Below are 19585 nucleotides of genomic sequence, written 5' to 3'. Positions count from 1 at the left end.
CAGAATCATACAGTCAGTATGTGTCAGACTCAGGACTTGAACCTGGGGCTTTCTGACAGCAAGGCTGGCTCGCCATCCACTAAGTCACAGTGCTTTCATGTATCACTTTAGGGCCTGCAAAATGCTGCATGCATGTGTTCTTATTTGATAGGCAGGGTCCATAGGAGAGATTTCTCCTGTTTCACAGGAGATTGCCATCGACCTGTCTTGTCAATCATACAGTCCAAACTCCTCATTAGAGGAAACTCTGGTCTAAGGTAGGGAAAGGACTTGCTCAAAGTCATACTAGTAGCAAGCAGCAGAACCCGGATTTGAAGGTGGGCTCCTTGGATTCAAATCCAGTGTTATTCCCCAATGGCCTATTTTTGATACAGAAGCACTTTCCACAAGAAAAAAAATCCCTGCCTTATTGGCCTATCAACAAAAGGAAGGCAGGAGATCAGTCAACAAGAATTGATTACGTGCTTACTATGTGTGGAGCACTAAGTCCTGGAACAAAAACACACATAAGAACACAGTCCCTGCCCTCAAGGGGCTTACATTCTAAAGAAATCGACATCATGTAAGTAACTAGCTACATATATATTTACATGATACAAATGGAAGGCAATTTTAGAACAAAAGCACTGGGGTAAAGAGGAAGGAGAGGAGGCAGGAAATACCTGCAGAAGGTGGGATTTGAGCTGAATTTTGAAGACAGAGCTGGATCCCATGGGAGCAGGAGTGCCAAACTTTAGAGGTTATGAATGGGAATGATGAGTGGTAAGAACACCAGATTTGGAGTCAGAGGACCTGGCTTAAAATTCAGGCTCTCCTCCTCCTTGTGTGATCTTTGACAAATGACTTGGGCTCTCTGGGCATATTTTCTCATCTGTAAAATGAGGGAGTAGAGCTGTGTTGCCTCAGAGATCTCTTCTAGCTTAAATCCGAGAATCTTATGAACATAGTAAAAATTATGGAGTATTCTTCTGACAAAAACATCTACTAGGTGAGGAGCAGAATCACTGATGATTCAGGAGAGTGCAGAGAACAGAGGTCTGCCAGCTAGAGAACCTGCTTTAGAATCTCAATTCCTCTATGTAATATCCCTTGGGTATGTTATCTTCCTGCTCAAGGCTTTAGAATGCTTGTCTGGGAAATGAGGGAGCTGGACCAAATGACCTGTAAGGGAAAGGAGGGAGAAGGAAGAAGCATTCATATAGAACCTACTATGAACTAAGAGCTTCGCAAATATTTTAAGGTCATTTAAGGTCACTATGAGGTGACTTCCCATTCTAAATCCTATGATGTTATTATTCTTTCCTTCCTTCCTTCCTTTATTTTTTTCTTTCACTCTCCTTCCCTCCCTCTTTTTCTTCCTTCTTTCCCTTCCTTTCTTTATTTCCCTCCCTTCCTTCCTTCCTTCCTTCCTTCCTTCCTTCCTTCCTTCCTTCCTTCCTTCCTTCCTTCCTTCCTTCCTTCCTTCCTTCCTTCCTTCCTTCCTTCCTCCCTTCCTTCCTCCCTCCCTCCCTCCCTCCCTCCCTCCCTAGTTGTGTCCATAATCCAAGGGTTGAAGAAATTTACCAGCATGCTTTCTGTCACACACCAGAGGGCAGTGTTGAGGCATGCTGTTTGGGGGCAGAGTGCAATCTACCCCTCCCTCTTTAGACAAAGGACACAATTGAGTATCTTCCTTAATGTGTAGAAAAACAGCAAATGCCTGCCAGCTAAAGTCAGGCTCTTCTGGGGCTCCTACTAAAGTGATCTACAAATATTTGCCAGCTGTCTCCTGGAAAATGGATCAGGCTTATCCTGTCTGCCTCCAGAGGGCAGAATTTAGCAAAATGGGTTGAAATGGAACAGACTAACTGAGGCTTGAACCCTGCAGAGAGGAACTGGACCACCTCAAGGGCCCCAGCCTTCTGCCTCCCTGGAGGCCTTCCTCCAAGCAAAGGCTGCAGTACCAGTTGCAGAGAATGTCATAGAGAGGCAGGTCCAGGTTGGGTTAAATATTTACCGAACTCCCTCCAGCTCTGAAAATGTCTGAATTGTGGAAAAGAGAGAAGGCTGGGTTATACTTCAGTTTATGAGACTGAAACTTAGAAGCTTGTTTTGTGTTTGTGTCTTGCTGGAGATGCAGTGTGGCGTAATGAAGGAGGAGGCTTGCCTTGGAGACAGGAGGCCCTCGGTTCAAGCTCTATCTCTGATACACATCAGCTCTATGACAAGAGACAGGCTATTTTACCTTTCAGGGCCCCACACCTCTCTTTTCCACTTTAAGTTCTAGTCCACTGGACAGTCTGCTTTGTTGGAGGGAATTTTGCCATTAGGAGTTCTTATTGAATTCACAGGTCTGGACTGTCTTCCCTTTCCCAGCCTTTTCCCCTTAAAATTGTGCTTTGATAGTGTTCAGTGTTTAAACAAGAAGAAAAAGGAAAACCAATCCCAAATGATCTCTTGGTTACCAATGTTTCACATGATAAAATACACAAGTTTATGAAGTTCAGGTTGAAAAATTAATTTGATGCTGGGAATTGTGCTATTTACTCTCCATATCTTCTGAGAATAAGGAGGCAGGCTAGGCTAGGCTCAGCGCATCCATTTCACTTTATTCCCCTCTCTTGGTCTTTCACAAAAGAACATATTCGATGGTTTCAGAAGCCTGTAAAACACGTCACTTGGAAAATAGCCATTCATCTTGATTCTGAGTCAGATTTTGCTTCCAACTTTATATTCTGGTCCAGACTTCCTGACAACCTGCTTGCCTGTGTTCTTTTAAAAGACGACTTGGTTCTCTTTGAGGTATCACATGGGGGACAAGTCCAGCCGTTGCTACATACTGCTTGGGTGACCCTGGGCTTGTTGCTTAACCTGGCAATTCTCTAGGCAACTCTGGAAGACTGAGAGTTGCAGAGCAGGTGTAGACTATATCGTTAGGGGGATCCTCTTGGCCAGAGTTCCGTGTAGCAATGAAATCACATGTCCAGCTGTCTTCCCCCTTCTTCAAAAAAATCAAGAAAGGGAAGGAAGGTAGAAAGGGAGGAAAGAAGAGAGGGAAAGGGAGAGAGAAAGGGAGGAAAGAAGGAATAAAGAAAAAGAAAAAAGCAAGGAAGCAAAGAAAGAAAAAAGAATGAAAAGAAAGAGGGAGGGAGAAAGAAAGGAGGGAAAGGGAAGGAGAGGGAAAGAAGGAAGGGAAGAAGGGAGGGAAGGAAAGAGAAAGAAAAAAGAAAGAAAAGAGGAAGGGAAAGGAAAAGGGAAGGAGAGATGAAGGAAAGACGGAAGAGAATCTAGTGTGGGTAGGAAAGGTAGGTCTAGATAAGCAAGACACTATGAACTTTAGTACTAGAAGAGCCTTTTGAGGTCATCAAGTCCCAAGACCCATCACCTCCTTTTACAGTTGAGGAAAATGAGGCACAGAAAAGTTAAGTGACTTGCTCCCGATCACACCTAGTAAGTACTTGAGATGGAATTTGAATGTAGGTTTTCCTGACTTCAATCCACAGTTCCAATTCACTATGCAATGAATGCCAACCTCCTCATTTTGAAAATAAGAAACTGAAGACCAGGCATGGGAAGTGATTTGTCTAAGGTCACTCAGATACTAAATAGCAGACCCAGGGTTTGGACCTAGGTTCGGTTGTATTGGCTGCTGCTCTTTGGGTATTTTCTGGAAATTAGGGATCCAAGAATAGGTGACCTTTTCCTCTCTTCATCTACAGAAAAAAAAATGGAACCACTTGAAGCTCAAATGTCTTGTGCTATGCCCTTGGCTTTTGACAAAGCAGACATCAGATCTTTTTCTTTGCTGTTGCATTAATTTTAAACTCTGCTGGAAGCATCCAAAACCACACCAGAGTCTCAAATAGCAGCAGTTGTGGGCTTTTAAAAATAACAATACTTATTATTTTAGCTCTCTCCCAGATGTAAACCCAAACCTTCCTGACTACATTTCCCGCTCAGGTGTCTGGAGTTTGATAGACTGTCCACTAGTACCACAACATAAACATCTTGCCCATAGCACTTCAGAGAGAGCCTTGTGACCTAGAGAGGTAGGAATGATCTCCCTTGTTTTACAAATGGGGAAAACTAGAGGGACGAAGGGTGTGACTTGCTGGAAACAAGGGACTGAACCAAGCTGTTACTGTCTCTGCCAGCATGACATTACATGATCAGCTGCAAAGGCAGAAAAGGGCATGTTACGTAACATAGCCCTGAACAAGGCTATTAAATAGTAACATTGCTGATACATTATAATTGAACCCTGTAGTAAGTGCTATTAACTGTTACATCTAGTCTTTTCACAGCATTTGTAACATTTTCTTAATGGAACTAGCTGCCCGTCTTAGCATTGCCAAAGCCCTGCCTGCATTGCCCAAGTTGTGATGGTCATGCTTCTGTGGGTGTGGAACAAGGCGGGTTTCAGCTGTGTTTGCCCGTTACTGTCCATCAGGGCCAAACTGAGAGTAACAAGGGGAAACTGCGAAGAGGTACCTTTAGGCTACAAGCCAGGACAGGCTTCTTAGCCATTAGAGCAAAACAGGCTACTTTGAGAGGTGGCGGGTTCTTGGTCTTTGGAGGTCTTCAAGGAAATAGGGGATGACCACTTACTGGGTATGTTGTAGAAGGAGCTCTTGTTCAGGTCTGGGGTGGACTGCATGGGCTCTGAGATCCCTTCCATCTGCACTTCTGAATAGCTCCAAGTTTTAGAATGAGAGAACCTTGATGCTAAAAGGGACCTTAAAGGTCATCTAGTCCAGTCCCCTGTAGCAGGACATGATTCTAGACCTAGAGACGGAAGGGACCTTAAAGGTCATCCAATCCAACATCCTTTTACAGATAAGAAAACTGAGGCCTGGGGATAAGAAGGGAATTTCCTTTGAGATCACATAGCAGAGCCAGGTCTAGGATCCAGGTCTGACTCCCAATCTGTGGATTCTCTCTGTCATAGTTAAGCTGCCTCTTTCTTTTGACACAATGCAAAACAGACTTTAGCCAGTCAGTGTATGAACTGGAAATTCTTTTCCATTTGAGAGATAGGGTTGGGGGCTGGGAGGTAGTGAGCTGAAAATACTGGGAGAATCTGGGCCATAGTCTGCCTAGAGAAAGCCAGGGAGATTCCCTTGAATCCTTCCATCTCTAGACAGGATATTAGCCAAGAATCTGGATTAAGCAGCCAATGGGGTTTGAGCAATTCAGACCCACTCCCCCTTTGGGCTCATTTGATGCTTAAAGGATTTGTATTTCACTGGGATGGTTGCTTCCACCACAGATATGGAAAGCCTTTATGTACATACATATATACATACATGTACATATACATATATATTTTCATATTTTCATGACTCCCTATGTTTAAAACATTCCTTCACAGCAGGATCCCCTTCTGCTGATGAGTCTCTCTGACCTTAGCTAGGGTAGTCCTAGGATCATTGATCTAGAACTGGAAGGGAATTTATGAACCATTTAGCCCCTTCTTCCCTGTACCCATTTTACAGGTGAAGAAAAAGGCCTGGTGAGATTAAGTGATTTACCCAAGGTCACACTGGTAGTAAGTGATAGGGGCAGGATTTGACTTCAAATCCAGTGTGCTTTCTACTGCTCTATTCCTCTGATGACATTCCTAATGGATGATACTCCAAATTGCTATTCCTAAAGCATAGGTCTGACCATGTTTTTTTCCTGCTCAAGAAGTTTCAGTGGCTTTCTGTTGCCTCTAACACAAAATTAGTTGGCCTTTAAAGCTCTTCACCATCTGGCTCTGTGGTATTTCTCTAGGCCGACTTCGTATTAGGGTCTTTTACACAATCTCCATTCCAGTCATGCTGGTCTCCTTTCTCCAAGGTCCTTTTCCCAAACACAGCATCCCATGTCCGGCCTCACTTCCTGCCTCCCTTGGTCACTTCCACCTCTCCCTCAAGGCTCAGCTTATGTACCACCTCCTACACAAAGGCCTTTTGGATCCCCTCAGGAAGTAGAATCATCATGGTGTAGTAGAAAGGAGACTGGGCCTGGAATCAGAGGAGCCAGGTTCAAATCCTGGGGGAAGTCACTAATCTCTCTGGACCTCAGTTTCCTCATCTATAAAATGAGGAGGTTGGACTGGATGCCCTCTGAGGGCCCTCCCAGCTCCAGATGGATGATCCCTTGGGCTCTGAGGTCATCTATTTCAATCTTCTGATTTTACAGACCAAGAATCTGGGATTAGGAAGTGATTTGCCCAAGGTAGTAAACAACAGACCTGGGCATCAAACAGATGTTTTATAAGCAATTATCGTTCAGTGGTGTCTGATTCTTCATGAACCTATTTGGGGCTTTCTTGGCAAAGATACTAGAGTGGTTTGCCATTTCCTTCTCCAGATCATTTTACAGATAAGGAAACCGAGGCAAAAAGCATTAAGTGACTTGCCCAGGGTCACACAGCTAAGTGTCTGAGGTCAGATTTGAACTCAGGTCTTCCTGACTCCAGGCCTGGCCTTCTATCCACTGTGCCACCTAGCTGGCCTCTCCCCCAAATTATTTTGTACTTATTTAGTATATATTTATCTGTATGGATATCCCCCTACCCACTGAAGTGTAAGCTCCTTGGGGTCAGGGCTATTCATTTTTGTCTTTGTGTCTCCAACAATAAGCAGTGTTGCCTGGCCCCCAGGAGTTGCTTAATAGATTATTGTCAGATTGGACTGGATCGCAGATGTTGTGCTCTTACAGCCTAAACCTTTTCAGGTTGGTAGGATTGTTCCAAGCTTGGTCTCTATTGGCATACCTAGAACCTGGGCTCACCTCCATGTCACAATGAGGTACAGAAGTGCCCGAGTGTAGGGATTAAATTCAATAGCCATTTTTAAACTACCTATGGAGAGGTAGTGTGATGGAATGGTTAGAGAGCCCTGACAGAGTCCAAAAGCCGTGGAATCAAGGCATCCCTGACAGAGCTTAGCTGGGTGATCCTGGCCTAGTCAGCTCTCTAAGGCTCTAGGTTACAGGCTACCTACATTGCCTAAGGGAGTTTCCCACGCTGATGAAATCTTAGTGCTAAAACTATCCCCTCCTTGATTAAAAAAAAAACAACAAAAAACCAAAAAACACAACCCAAAACAATCCTACTGTGTATAAGGCAAATATTCAATAGTTCTGGACTTTAAGGAGCTTACCTACAACTGGAGGAAAATATGTTCCCAGATCAGTAAATACAAAGTAAACTGCAGAGGGAGAGAGAATTAACAGAGAGTTTGGGAATCAGGGAAGGCTTCTAGTAAGAGGTGTCATCTGAGCAGAAACTTAGACAAGAGAGAGGTCTGAAGCAACTGAGGTCATGTTTGAGCACGTTGCAGGCAAACAGAACAGCATATGCAAAGGTGTGGAGGTAGGAATAACTAGGGTCTGGTTTGGCTCCAGAGAAAGATGTTTGAAGGAATAATATGGAAAAACTCAGAACAGAACATGCTAATTAGACTCTGTAAACAAAAACCATATAGGCTTTGAAAATGCAAAAGATATTATCAGGATTGATGGAAACTTTCCATTATGAACAATTTGCATGTGACAGTTGACTCGTTGATGGCATTCATCCCCACCCCCCACACTTTTAAAAGGACAAAGAGAAAGTACTGCTGGCTGGAAAATCCTCTTATTTTCCCCAGGTGGTGACAGGTGCTTCATGCTTCCTCAGCCTAGGGACTTCAACTCTTGTTTGCTGACAACGGTTTCTGCTGACACCGACTCACTTTACTTTCAGCCCTTCAGTAAAATCTGTAGAGAAATCCAGATGTCAGACAGTTTGTGGGGTGGGGGAAGGGGACTCCCATGCTTTCTACCAAATCCACAGCTTCACTGAACCTGCAGCAATGTATGAGCACTCCCACATCCCTCACATTCGATAATTTGGATCCTGACCTCCCCTTGGCTTCCTCTCCCTTTCTGACAGAGTTCCACAGGATCATAAGATCATAGATTTGAAGCTGCAAAATACCTTAGAACTTGTCTAGTCAAAATCCCTCATTTTATAGATGAGGAAACTGAGGCTGGAGGAAGGAAGTGATTTACCTAAGGTCACAGGTAGTAGGAAGCTGAGCTAGGATTTCAACCCAGAACTTCTGAGTCCAAATCATCTTTTTACCACTCCATGCTGCCTGAGATTTGAAGGTATACTTGTAATATTACAGAGAGGAGCTCCAGTTGGTAAAATTGTCAGGAAAGGGAAGACAGGATGCCACTGGGAAAGATGCTTTGTAAGCCCATGACTTATTTAGGGCCTGTCTGCAAAGGTAGCAGGTAAGGGCTTTGCTAATCACGTATTAACTAATTAAAATGACAATTCTTTTTTTCAGGTGGGCTACTTTTGTGCTGGGGGAGACTGCATTTAGTGGGAAGCTAGAAACTAACCAGAAGATTTCAGATAGGGAAGGTTATGCAACAGGCCAGGCCAGGCGTTCCAAGCAATTCAATGAAGAGATGTTGATTATATCCATATTATAAATTGTTATTACATTATATAGTATTATATGGATACTATTATTATATCTATGTATAGACATGCCTACGAACCAGTTTACGGACTGAGCCCTAACTAGGGCAGGCAACCAGAACTTTTTCCAGGGGGCTGACATCCAAGGGAATGATACATGTAACTCTAGCGAGGTCTCCATTCCCTCAGGATCTACATCAGGGGTGCTGGAAGCCATCCAGAAATATCAGGTGAGTTTTCCCTGGTCCACTTCAGCCTTGCCCCCACCCTAGGCCCACCTCCATCACCTTTTCCAGAAGCAGACCTCACAGCGGCCGTCTCTGTGCTTTTATCTGCTATCCTCCTCCCCAGATGGTCAGTCTCCCAGGTCCTCTGGCTCCCAAGCCAGTCCTCTAGTCACTATACCAGGCTGCCTCACCATCCCCAGGGAGGGAGAATGGTTGAGTTTGGCCTAGTCTACTTATTGTCAAACCTTTCTTCTCCAGCTTCTTTCTTCCCAGCAATGGCAAAAGATGTCTTGAATGACACCCAAGGTGAAGGGCCCCTAAAGCTGCTTCCTTACCTGGGCCGGCAGAGGTAGCCTCGAAAAAATCTTACTGTATGGGTGTCAGACTATGGTTCTCTTTCATTTCCTTGACTTGGGGGGTTCCTTTCCTTGTTTCCCTAGTTTGCAAACCGGGGAGAACCCTTACTTCCCTTCCTCCTGTCTGCACCCTGCTCCTTCTCTGTTTCCATCTTTTGGGGAGGCTGGTGGGAGGATTCATTCATCCATAGTCAGAACCTGCTTGGACTTCCTTGAAGGGTGTGGTGGCTAGCCATCCTCATCAAATCTGCTTCTCATTAAATGGATTGCTTTTGGGGGAGAGGGCTCATCCAAGTGAGCTTTTGGCGATTCTCCGGGATTTGGAGAGGGGCTGAAAAGGAGAATCCAGCCAGGCTTCCCTCTGTAGGGTTTTTTTTTTTAAGTATCCATGGCCTGACTGCAGGAATGGGGAAGGGACACAGGAGCTCGGAAAAATCTTAGCAGAAGGTCCACCCAGGTCTAGTTGCAAGAACACTAGATTTGGAGACATAAATTGAGAAAGCCTCTGGCGAGAGGTTCCCTACTTTTACAGGTAAGGACCTGAAGCCTAAGGCAGGTCTTACCAAGGATAGCCAGGTAATTAGAAGCATCCGAGGCAGGGTGTGGGCCTCCAGGCCTCTCACTTAAAAGCCATTCCCTTTCCATGGTGCCACAAAGGCCTGGGATTACAATCCCAGCTAGCTGTGTGACCTTAGGTAAGTCACTGGCCTTTGCTGGGCTCCAGTTTTCTCTTCTATAAAAGGCAGGTTGGGGCTCGATGAACTCTAAGGCTCCTTCCAATAAATAACTTTGGGTATGGGAGGGGCTACCCCAGCACTTCGGGAGAGTTCTGGTCCTGGGAAGGCCCCCAATACTCAGGCTGGGTGGTAGGCATTTCCCGGGCTGCAGCCCAGCCTCCCTTGGCATGTGCCCCTCCCCCAGGCTCAATAGGACCTCGCCTTCTTTTATATGCAGCTGCCAAGCAACCGCTGCCTGGAAGCTGGCGCCCCTTTTTCCTTCCCTCCTTTCCCCCGACTTTGCATTTTCCTCCCCCTAACCCCCGCTCCCAACCCCTTTGCAATTTGCACAGCACTCCCGCCCTCCCTGGATGCTCGGTGTAGTCCCCAGAGCCAGTGCGGCGTCGCCGGCCGCAGTATCTTCGCGCAGTCTGGCACTCCCGCTGCGCAGAACTCAGGGCGTGGTGCGGCTGCTGCATCACTCCCCAAAGGCTCGTGCCCCCGTCCCTTTCCCGCAGGGCGGCTCCAGCCCTGAGCGCGAGCCTTCCCGGAAGGGCGGGAGGAGAGCTCGCTTGCTGCAGCCCCTCCTGCAGCCGTCCGCCCAAGCCATTGGCTCTGCGGCAGTCACCCTACACGGGGACGAGGATGGGAACGGACGGGAGCTGCAACCTCCCGGGAGAGGCGTGCATGCGCGTGTGCCCGTTCAGGGCAGGCATTTCTGCGCCAGTACCACCGCTGCCCTTCCCCCTCCCTCTTCCCTGGCATGGGCCTCCCCTCCCATGGCGCTGCAGATTCTGCTTTCGGGGCTGCTGCAGCTGCAGGGGCTCCGGACAGCGCGAGCGCGGCAGCGGCGCCAGCAGCCGCTGCAGCTGGCGCGAGCTCTAGTCCCTGGCCGCCCTATCCCCGGGCCTCGCTCAGCTTCGGGGCCCACCCCATTATTGCACCACTCTCCCAGTCATTTGCATATCCCTTACGCCTCAGCCAATCAGCTCGCGCTCCAACCGAAGCGGATGGCTTTTGCCGAGGAGGAAAGGGAGTGGTTGGTGGCGCATGCGCCGCGGAATCCGCCAGGAACTCTGGCTTTTATTGCTGTCTTTTCGCCCGCCCCCTCACCCCCGGCCCCCAATCTCTCTCTCTCCCTCTCGCGCTCTCTCTCTCTCTCTCTCTCTTTTTTTTTTTTTTGCTCTAAGCCGGGGCTGGGCTTGGAGCAGAGGAAGAAAGGGAGACAGACAGACCGCGGGGTTGCATTTGCTCCCCGTTTCTGCCCTTGGCTAGCAGCCTCAGGACCAGCTTGCCCGTTTCTGCATCCTGCAAAGAGCCAAGCTCCTTTCTGGACACCCCTGGCCATCAAAGCGGGCAGTTCTTTGCAGTATCTGGTCCCCAAGCGAGAGAGGGATGTCTTATCAGGGGAAGAAAAACATTCCGCGCATCACGGTGAGTTTGGTGTCCCGGGAATCCGAGGCGCTCTTTGTGCAGCAGATGATGCAAAGAAATTAGGAGGGAAGGGCGGGCGCGAAGGAAGAGATTAATTAGGATCCCTCCCCAGGATTAATCTGCAAAGGCATTAAACGTGGAGCCTAATTGCATTAAGTGTTCTAGCTTTCCCGGCCAAGCCTTATCTGGCCCTGACAGCCCTTCATGGCCCGGGGCGGGCAGGGATGCTCATCTCCTGCTTGCGCTGGTGGTCAAAGCGGAGGGGTGCCCGGCTCAGGGTGCCCAGGCTGCAGTGGGGCATCTTGGGGCTCCTTGCAGGGAGAGATGCGAGGAGCGCTGCCAGCCTGCTTCCCCTTCCAAGAAAAGGTGTCAACCTTCCTCCTCCCCTCCATCCTACTCTCCAGAGAAAGAAGGGTGTGTGTATGGGGCGGGGTGGGTGGTGGGCAGGAAGGCAGAGAAATAATGACAGACGAGGGATGGAGGAAAGCGCAGAGTGCAGAGGGATGAAGGGGGAAAATCCTAGAACGTGCATGCAAGACCTAAGGAAGGATGATGGAGAGTCAGGTCTCTGAGGCTCCATTGCCCCTCGGCGACATGTTTTTGTTACCTCTGTTTTCTGTCCCTAATTCCCTCTTTTTTTTCTCCTCCAGGTCCCTATGAACTCTCTCCCTCTCCTCTTTGACTCGTCTCCTTCTTTTCTCTCTTTTTCTCCCTACGCATTTCCCCCTCTCTTCCTGCTCATCTCCTTCTCTTCTTCCCTCTCCTCTCTTACTTATTTTCCCTTCCCTTCCCTTATTTGTCTTTACTCTCCCTCTCTTGGCCTCCTCATTCCCTCTTCTCCCCCTCATCCCCTCTCTCTTCCCCCTCATTCCTCCTTTCCCCCTTATTTCCTCTTTCTTCCTCCATTTCTTCTCTCCCCCTTATTCTCTTTTCTTCCCCGTCCCTCTCTCTCCTCCCCCCTCATTTCTTCTTCTCCTCCTTCATTCCCTCTCTCCTCCCATTCCTTCTCTTCCCCTCCCCAATCCCTGTCCCCACGATCCCCACTCTTCTCCTCCACCGTTCCCTCTCCCTCTCTTTTCTCCCTGGGCTTGGCGCTCTTTCTTCTGGCGCTAGTGTTCTGGCGGTTCCCGAGCTCCCCATCCCTCCCCCACTTTGCCCCCGCTAGTGCGAAGGAAGCTGCCCTCTCTTTGCCTGCCCGCCAGCCCTGGCTCATACAAAGACGCTTTCCTTGTAACGGCAGCGGCTAGAAGCTAGGGACAGCGCCTAAGTATTTGTCCGGAGGGAATGGCGCTGCTCCCAAGCCTGAACGGAACAGATGGCCCTTGAGCTCCCATCCCCTCCAGCCCCGAAGAAAACAATGATGACAAAGAGTGGGAGGATGCTGCTGCTGCTGCTGCTGGTGGCGGTTGCGGCTGCTGCTGCTGCTGCTGCCACCTTCCCCCTCCCCTCCCCCTCCCTCCTTTTACAAATCATCACAAAAACAAATCCGTGTCGAGAGTTTAGAGCCCCAGAGATGAATTTTTACCCCTACCCCGCCCCCATCGTCCTCGCCTGGAAAAATCTCGCCAGCCCTTGTGGTGTGCATCCCTGAGTGAGCTTCCTGGGGGAGGAAAAGCGGGAGAGGGAGGGAGGGTGGGAGGGAGGGACTGCCGGAGGGAGGGAGGGCAGGCAGGCATTGTTATGTAACTCTGTGTTTTTCTTCACTCCCGGACCAATTCCTATGTAGGAGGCTGAGGGAAAGGCCTTGGACTGGTCTCCATCAGAAGGATGCTGTGTCATGGGAGATCCTCTGGGCCTTTCTCCCTGCAGGGACCTTAGCTCGCCTTCCCAGTGCAGGCTCCCCAGCCAGCCTTGCTCCTTCAGCCCAAAGGGCACACCCATCTTGGGGCTTCTTTCCTTCCAGGGAGAAAGGAGGGGGAGAAGAGATGGGGACCAGATGGATGTAAAGATGGAATTTGGGTGTGAGGTCTCTGCAGGCTGGCCTAAGTGTGAACTGGATGCTTCCCTAGCCCAGGGATGGTAATTTCCCCGCCTTTCTCCATGGAATGCTTTCTCCCCTGGAAACCATTCAATATTCCTCACCCTGGAAGAGCTTGGGGTGGAAGGGCTGGTTGGATGGGTGAGGCTGGAAGGTATTTTGTAATTGGAGGGGTAGGTGGGTAGTCTGCACCCCATTTAGGGGGTCCTCATAAGTGAACAAAATGTATTTTGAAAAGGAAAGGGGATGGAGAATGACAAGCCAATCTAAAGACCCTGCTTTACAAAGACTTTAGTGGTATTTTTCATTAGAAAGCAAAAAAAAAAATCAGATTCCTTTCCCTCGCTTCTGTTTTCCACCCTCCTCCCCCATTCACCTCCCAATAGCATCTGTAGAATACATGATCTCTATACCATGACCAGGCATTACAAGGAACAGGCCTGCTGAACTTGGATGACAGGAGCTGGAAGGGACCTCAGAGGTCATGAGTCTGATCACTGAGAAACTGAGGCCCAAGAGGTTCAAAAGGTCACAGAATGTCTCTGGGGGAAGGGGGTTCAGCTACTACCTAGTCCAACTCCCTCACTTTACGTATAGGGAAACTGAGGCAAGAGTGGTTCCTCAACAGAATCAGGCCTCAGATAATTAGGAGGGGTGGCCATTCTGATACTGCAGTCCCTTGGGTAATGGTTGGCCAAGGGCATGCTCCAGTACCATTCCTGGAGGTAAGATTGAACCTGAGCTCAAGGGAATCTCTATTTATTTGCTTATTTGACACCTTATCTGTATTTGCCTTTCTAAAATGATGAACTAGGAGAAAGAGGCCTGCAATATCTATATAGGTGTATATGTATGTATATATATATATGTATATATATATATATACATATATACATATATATGTATATATATATACATATATACATATATATGTATATATATATACATATATACATATATAGTTTATGTATGTATGTATTAGTGGCCTTATAGCCTGAGAGGAATCTGTGAGAATAGTTCCTGGACTAAAGTGAGTATACAGAACATCCCCTCCCCCCAAAAAATTATTGCAGTGCCAAGGAAAGAGCATTGGGTTCGATTTCTGGCTCTGCTACTTATCTGTGTGACCTTGGGTAAGTCACTTACCCTTTTAGGGCCATAGTTTCCTCATTTGTAAAGGGGAGAGGTTGGACTATACTAGTCCCTTCCAGCTCTAGACCCAGAATGGCCTGTGATCCTCTTTTTATGTGCTTAGCCAAATACACTCACACGTGTGCAAACCTCTGCAACTTTACATATCCTTACTGATTTGTCACACATGAGGGAACTCCCCAGGGGTGGATTTCCTGGGGAGCATGGCCTCTAAGATATGCGGACCTGGCTGCCATTTGATTGGCACATTTGGAGGTAGCACCCACATTGATGGGAGTAATAGAGTCACATGTATCTGTGAGCCCTGGGGTGAGCCAGAGATTTGTCATTTGACCATCCCATTGGTAGCCAAAATATGAGTATTCCTTTTAAACTTATGGTCCCATAAAATGTCATGATCTGGTCCAGCTTGCATGGCTTCCATTTAATCAAAATAATAGTCAGATGTTTGTGAACATACGATATTAATTTTGCATTTAATTGAGAACAGTTGGGAGGGAAGTGTCACACTATATTTCTGTTTCTCTTACAGCCTCTCCTGAGGTTGCTGAATAGCTTTCATAGACATTCTGCACAAATACCTGTCAAGGACATGATAAGAGAAATCAGATCTTTGTAGTGGGGATCTGGTGGAAATATTTGCTGTCACTTCTGCATTTCCATCTCTGTTTCATATCCACTTGGTAGTTCTGAAATTATTGGGGTGGGAGAGAGAAGAGAGAGAGAGAGAGAGAGAGAGAGAGAGAGAGAGAGAGAGAGAGAGAGAGAGAGAGTTAGTTGTCTTGGAAGTTAGGAAGACCTGTGTTCAAGATCTGCGTTCAAGTCCTGTGTCTGATGTAGTGGCATCATTACCCTGGGCATTCACTTCACGTGGCTGTACCCTGGACAACTCTTAGATTCTTAAGTTGCAGAAAAGGTACTGACCTGAATTGGTGGAGGGAATTTCCTCACCTGAAAATATCCAGTCATCAACCCTATTAAGAAAAAAATTAAAGTCTTCCTACTCCTTTGCTACTTTGTAATTTGCCTAGAAGAGAAGAGTCATTAGAAGGGACCCACTGGTTTGGAACCTTGCTACAGCTGGATTAAATTAGTTTGTGTTGAGTTACCAATAGCAACAGACTTTTCGTCAATTTTTCTGACTGTAACTGACTCAGATTTAGCCAAGAAGTGACTTTACTATGTGTGGGTGTGAATAATAATGTTAAAAAAAAGAGGATCTGCTGGAAAACTATTATCTATTCCATCTGAAACTGTGTTCCCTGCCTTTCAATGGGTGATTGTTTTGGATTTGTTTTTATGAGCTTGCAGGTATGACAATAATAAAAAAAAAAAGGTCTTTTATCTAGGAAGAGCCGTCGGCTTTGCTGGGGAAATGGATAATCATGTGCAGCCTCACCCCTCTGCCTGAGTTTGCTTCCTGACTGGCTTATTCCAGCATCACCTGGGGCTAATTCACAGGTTTCCGCATCTCCTTCCTCAAAGTCTGAGTGAGCCAGATGATATTGACTGGTTTCTTCTCTTGTTTTAGAGCGATCGACTTTTGATCAAGGGTGGCAAGATCGTGAATGATGACCAGTCCTTCTATGCAGATATTTATATGGAAGATGGGTTGATAAAGTAAGTATGGCTTTTTTTTTCAGCCAATGGTAGCTTTCATTTTTATTTTATTTTATTATTTTACAAATTTTATTTTATTTTTTACGTAAGAATCATTTGCTGTTACCAGCCAACAAAGAAGCACAGTTAAGCAAAAGTTACTGTTACGGTGACAATGTTTGTGGCATTCTTCCCAAGAGTTGTTTATCTTTGGTCAAACCACTTATCACGTGATGACCATGTAGCTGAGCCTGCCTAGACTGGCCCTCAGACCGCAGACACTCTACTCAGAGGTCGTCCAGTTCAGTTGGCCTGGTAGGGACTGGACTAGCCTTTAGGAACCCACCTCCATGCCAAGATGAAGCATCCTAGGAAGACTTTAGAGGAGGGAATCCAGGAATATAGTATCAGATTATACTGAGAACAACGAACAGCCTGATGCCTGTTTTAAAGCACCTTTTGACAAGTGACATAGAATGAATTTGAAAAAACTCTGTGTTTTGGAAGGTTTAGAATTCAAAGTTAAATGAATAGTTTGCATTTTCTTCCTCTTAGAGAGTAGTCCCAACCAGGGCAAACTGGAAGACAATATAGGTCCCCAGGGAGGCAGGGCTCGCCAGAGTGGGGAGCTTTTTGTGACTATTTAGCAAACCCCAGTTCTCTCCTTTTGGAACTGGGGTGCAAGAACTCCCAGGTAGTTAGGTATTCTTAATTTGGTTGAAAGTGTGCCTTTATTTCTTATTCAAATACTCAACCTATGGTATGTGAAGTGTCCACAAGGCTCCCTTGGAATGTGGTGCTTTGGGGTGATTTGCTCCATTGAGGGTTGTAAGTCTGGAATGCGACTGACTGGGTTGGGTCAGCACATCGGTTTTCTTAGTCAGGGATCAAGGAGGAGGACATCTAACTGATTACAATGAGACACTGGAAATGATCTTTGCTAATGGCCATTTTGGGGGCCTCATCCTTGATTTGGCAAGGAGCCTGGAAGACTGCCCTTACATTGGCTGTGTGCACCTGGCAGTGTGTTACAGAAGCACCGAGGCAGTGGCAGTACCTTCAGGGTGCTTGTGGCTAGAGGGAGAGTTTGGTCCATGCCAGGACAGAGAACATGTCTGTATCATCTTACCCTCCTCCACCCCTTCTTGCACCCTGAGTCGCTCACATGGAGAAGTGGCACATCTGTCTGATTAGAGACAGACATTCCAGCAGATGACATCCTCTTAGTACCCAGCACTCACTGAGTGCCGGCAGCACAGCATCCCTGGGTAACAGAACATTGCCAGGGATGGAGTCTCTCATTCTGATTCACCAAGTGAAGTCGGGATAGTTAATAAATATTTATTGAGGACCTACTATGGGCCAAGCGCTGTGTTAAGCACTGGGTCGGAAGCTGGTCAGCACATCTCCATCACAGTCTCCACCTGTTTCAGACCTTGCCCCAGCCCACCCTAGCGCTTTGGGGTTTGCTTTCTGAACTTTTGTGGCTTCACAGAGCCGGCGTTGCGGTAGGGGGGCTGTGCCCAGCAGGGTGCTGTTTTTGTTTCTGCCTCTGGCTGGCTTGGCAGCATCTCCACCTGCTCCTTGTCTTGATTTCTCCCCTGTTTTGCAAAGGAGTGCAGGAAGGAGGAACTGAACAAGGCCTGTTAAATGAAGCTGAGGCCCAGCATGGCTCTGAGGTGGCGTGGGCAAAGCTTGGTTCTGGGGGGAAGTCCAGATCTGGGATTTCACTGTTGTGGAAGGGAGCTGGTAGGGAAGCTCCCTCCGCTCTGATCTGGATGAATGAGTAAATGAAAATGCATTTCTTAAACTGCCACCCTGGGCAAAGAACTGTGATCTTAGAGAGTTATCAGTGACCTGTCCAGGGTCATACAGCCAGTATGTGTCAAAAGCAGCAGCACTTAAAACTCAGGTCTTCTTAGATCCGAGTCCAGCCTTTTGTCCACTGCTTCCCTGCCTCTTCAGTGTAGGAGATCCTGGGATCATAGGCAGAGAACTGGAAGGGCCTTAGAAACCAGCTGGCCCAGGCTCCAAATTTTACAAATAGGGTAACTGAGGCCAGAAAGGAAAAATGCCTTGCCAAGGTCACATAGGTAGGAAAAGGTAGGGCTTGGATTTGAACCCACTAATACCAGTGACATTATTCATTAATTCCCAGTAGCCTTGTTACACACACACACACACACACACACACGCACACACACACACACACACAAACCATATATTTTATTTATGAATATATTCATATAAACACATTATATAACACATAACAATTTTATATGATATATAAATATGTATATTTATAAATATTTATATATGAATATAATTTTATATGTGTGTATATATCTACATCTGTATCTTTATGTATCTCTATCTCTATTTGTCTGTCTGTCTATCTGGGAGGTAGTCCATGATTCGACTCTTTCCTTAGTAAGAGGGAATGACTGGGTGGCTCACTGGGTACAGCACTGGCTTTAAAGCTAGAAAGACCTAAGTTCAATTCTGGCCTCAGACATCATCTAGCTGTGTGATTCTGGACAAGTCACTTAACCTCTGTTTGCCTCAGTTTCCCTGTCTGTAAAATGGAGATGATAATAGCACCTACCTCCCAGGGTGGTTGTGAGGCTCAAAGGAGATAACGTCTGTGAAGGGTTTGGCACAGTGCCTGGCTCATACTAGGAGTTATATAAATGTTAGCTATTTGTATTTATATTCTCATTAAGATGAGGTCCTTTATTGGTTCTGTTATAACTCTCTCCCTTCAGATGGCTTCTCCGAGGCCTTCTGCATTTTAGTGATATTTAGATGTTACTAATATTTAATTTAATCTTTCAAGAGCTCAGTGATTCCATCAGTGTGGATACTCTGCCCTTGGGTGTTGGCAGTCACCTTAGCAAATAGTTTTTTAAGTTTTGCTATGGCCCCAGAATTAATTACCTGGAGAGCTAGTGCTCAGCCTTCTGGGGACAATGGTCATCTCAACACGGTCACCTACAGAGGGTGAGGCATCTTCTTAGGAATGAAAGTAAAAAATATAGAAAAATGAACTCAGAATTCTCCCAGCCCCTATCCTGGTCCCCAGGAGGCTGTTTCACTTTTGGAGGCCAGTAGTCCCCCAGAGAAGGTGATGCAGGAGAGTTGGGCCACCTGATCTGATTAACAGTTGTGTTCATGACTCTGTAATGAGCCTCCTCACTGACCCAGCCTTGTTTAATCCAGGCAAATAGGCGAGAACCTGATTGTGCCAGGAGGGGTGAAAACCATCGAAGCCCATTCCAGGATGGTGGTGCCCGGCGGCATTGATGTGCACACCCGTTTCCAGATGCCAGACCAGGGGATGACGTCTGCCGACGACTTCTTCCAGGGGACCAAGGCCTCCCTGGCAGGGGGAACCACGATGATCAGTAAGACAAGTCTTTGTTTAAGTTTTGAGCTGACCTTTAACATGCCAGTACCATTCTGGTCTGAGGATAAATCGCCATTGTCTGGGGTGCCTTTCTGAACAGCTGGGAGTCGGCTTCTGTTCTTGTCGATGCCACCAAGGAAGGGGGGGTGGGTGGGAGCTTGACCCCAAGAGGCGCATCAGTGGATGGCGCGTTTTCTGGTGGTCGGTGGGTTTTCCCACGGGCCAAGGAGGATGTCTCTGGTTTTCTGGTGAATTTGTGTAGTGAGAGAGGGCA

At 47.0% G+C, this 19585-nt stretch overlaps 1 protein-coding gene across 2 annotated transcripts in view; it reads left to right on the top strand.

The window, feature by feature from the left end:
* DPYSL2 (dihydropyrimidinase like 2) overlaps window positions 1-19585 on the top strand; it is a 144918-nt gene that overhangs the window by 34002 nt on the left and 91331 nt on the right. The window contains exons 1-3 of one of the 2 annotated variants that reach the window (XM_021007723.2): window positions 10850-11176; window positions 15838-15926; window positions 19125-19309. In XM_021007723.2, coding sequence (XP_020863382.1) covers window positions 11138-11176; window positions 15838-15926; window positions 19125-19309 — 313 coding nt within the window. In that variant the 5' untranslated portion in view covers window positions 10850-11137. Of the gene's footprint in view, window positions 1-10849; window positions 11177-15837; window positions 15927-19124; window positions 19310-19585 lie in introns of those variants that run through there. The other variant, XM_021007722.1, reaches the window with a different exon arrangement.

The sequence above is a fragment of the Phascolarctos cinereus genome, unplaced genomic scaffold, assembly GCF_003287225.1.
Source record: "Phascolarctos cinereus isolate Bilbo 61053 unplaced genomic scaffold, phaCin_HiC Scaffold_2;HRSCAF=192, whole genome shotgun sequence".
Classification (NCBI taxonomy): Eukaryota; Metazoa; Chordata; class Mammalia; order Diprotodontia; family Phascolarctidae; genus Phascolarctos; species Phascolarctos cinereus.
The sequence above is the reverse complement of the archived record's forward strand: the minus strand, read 5'-3'. Positions and strand labels throughout refer to the sequence as shown.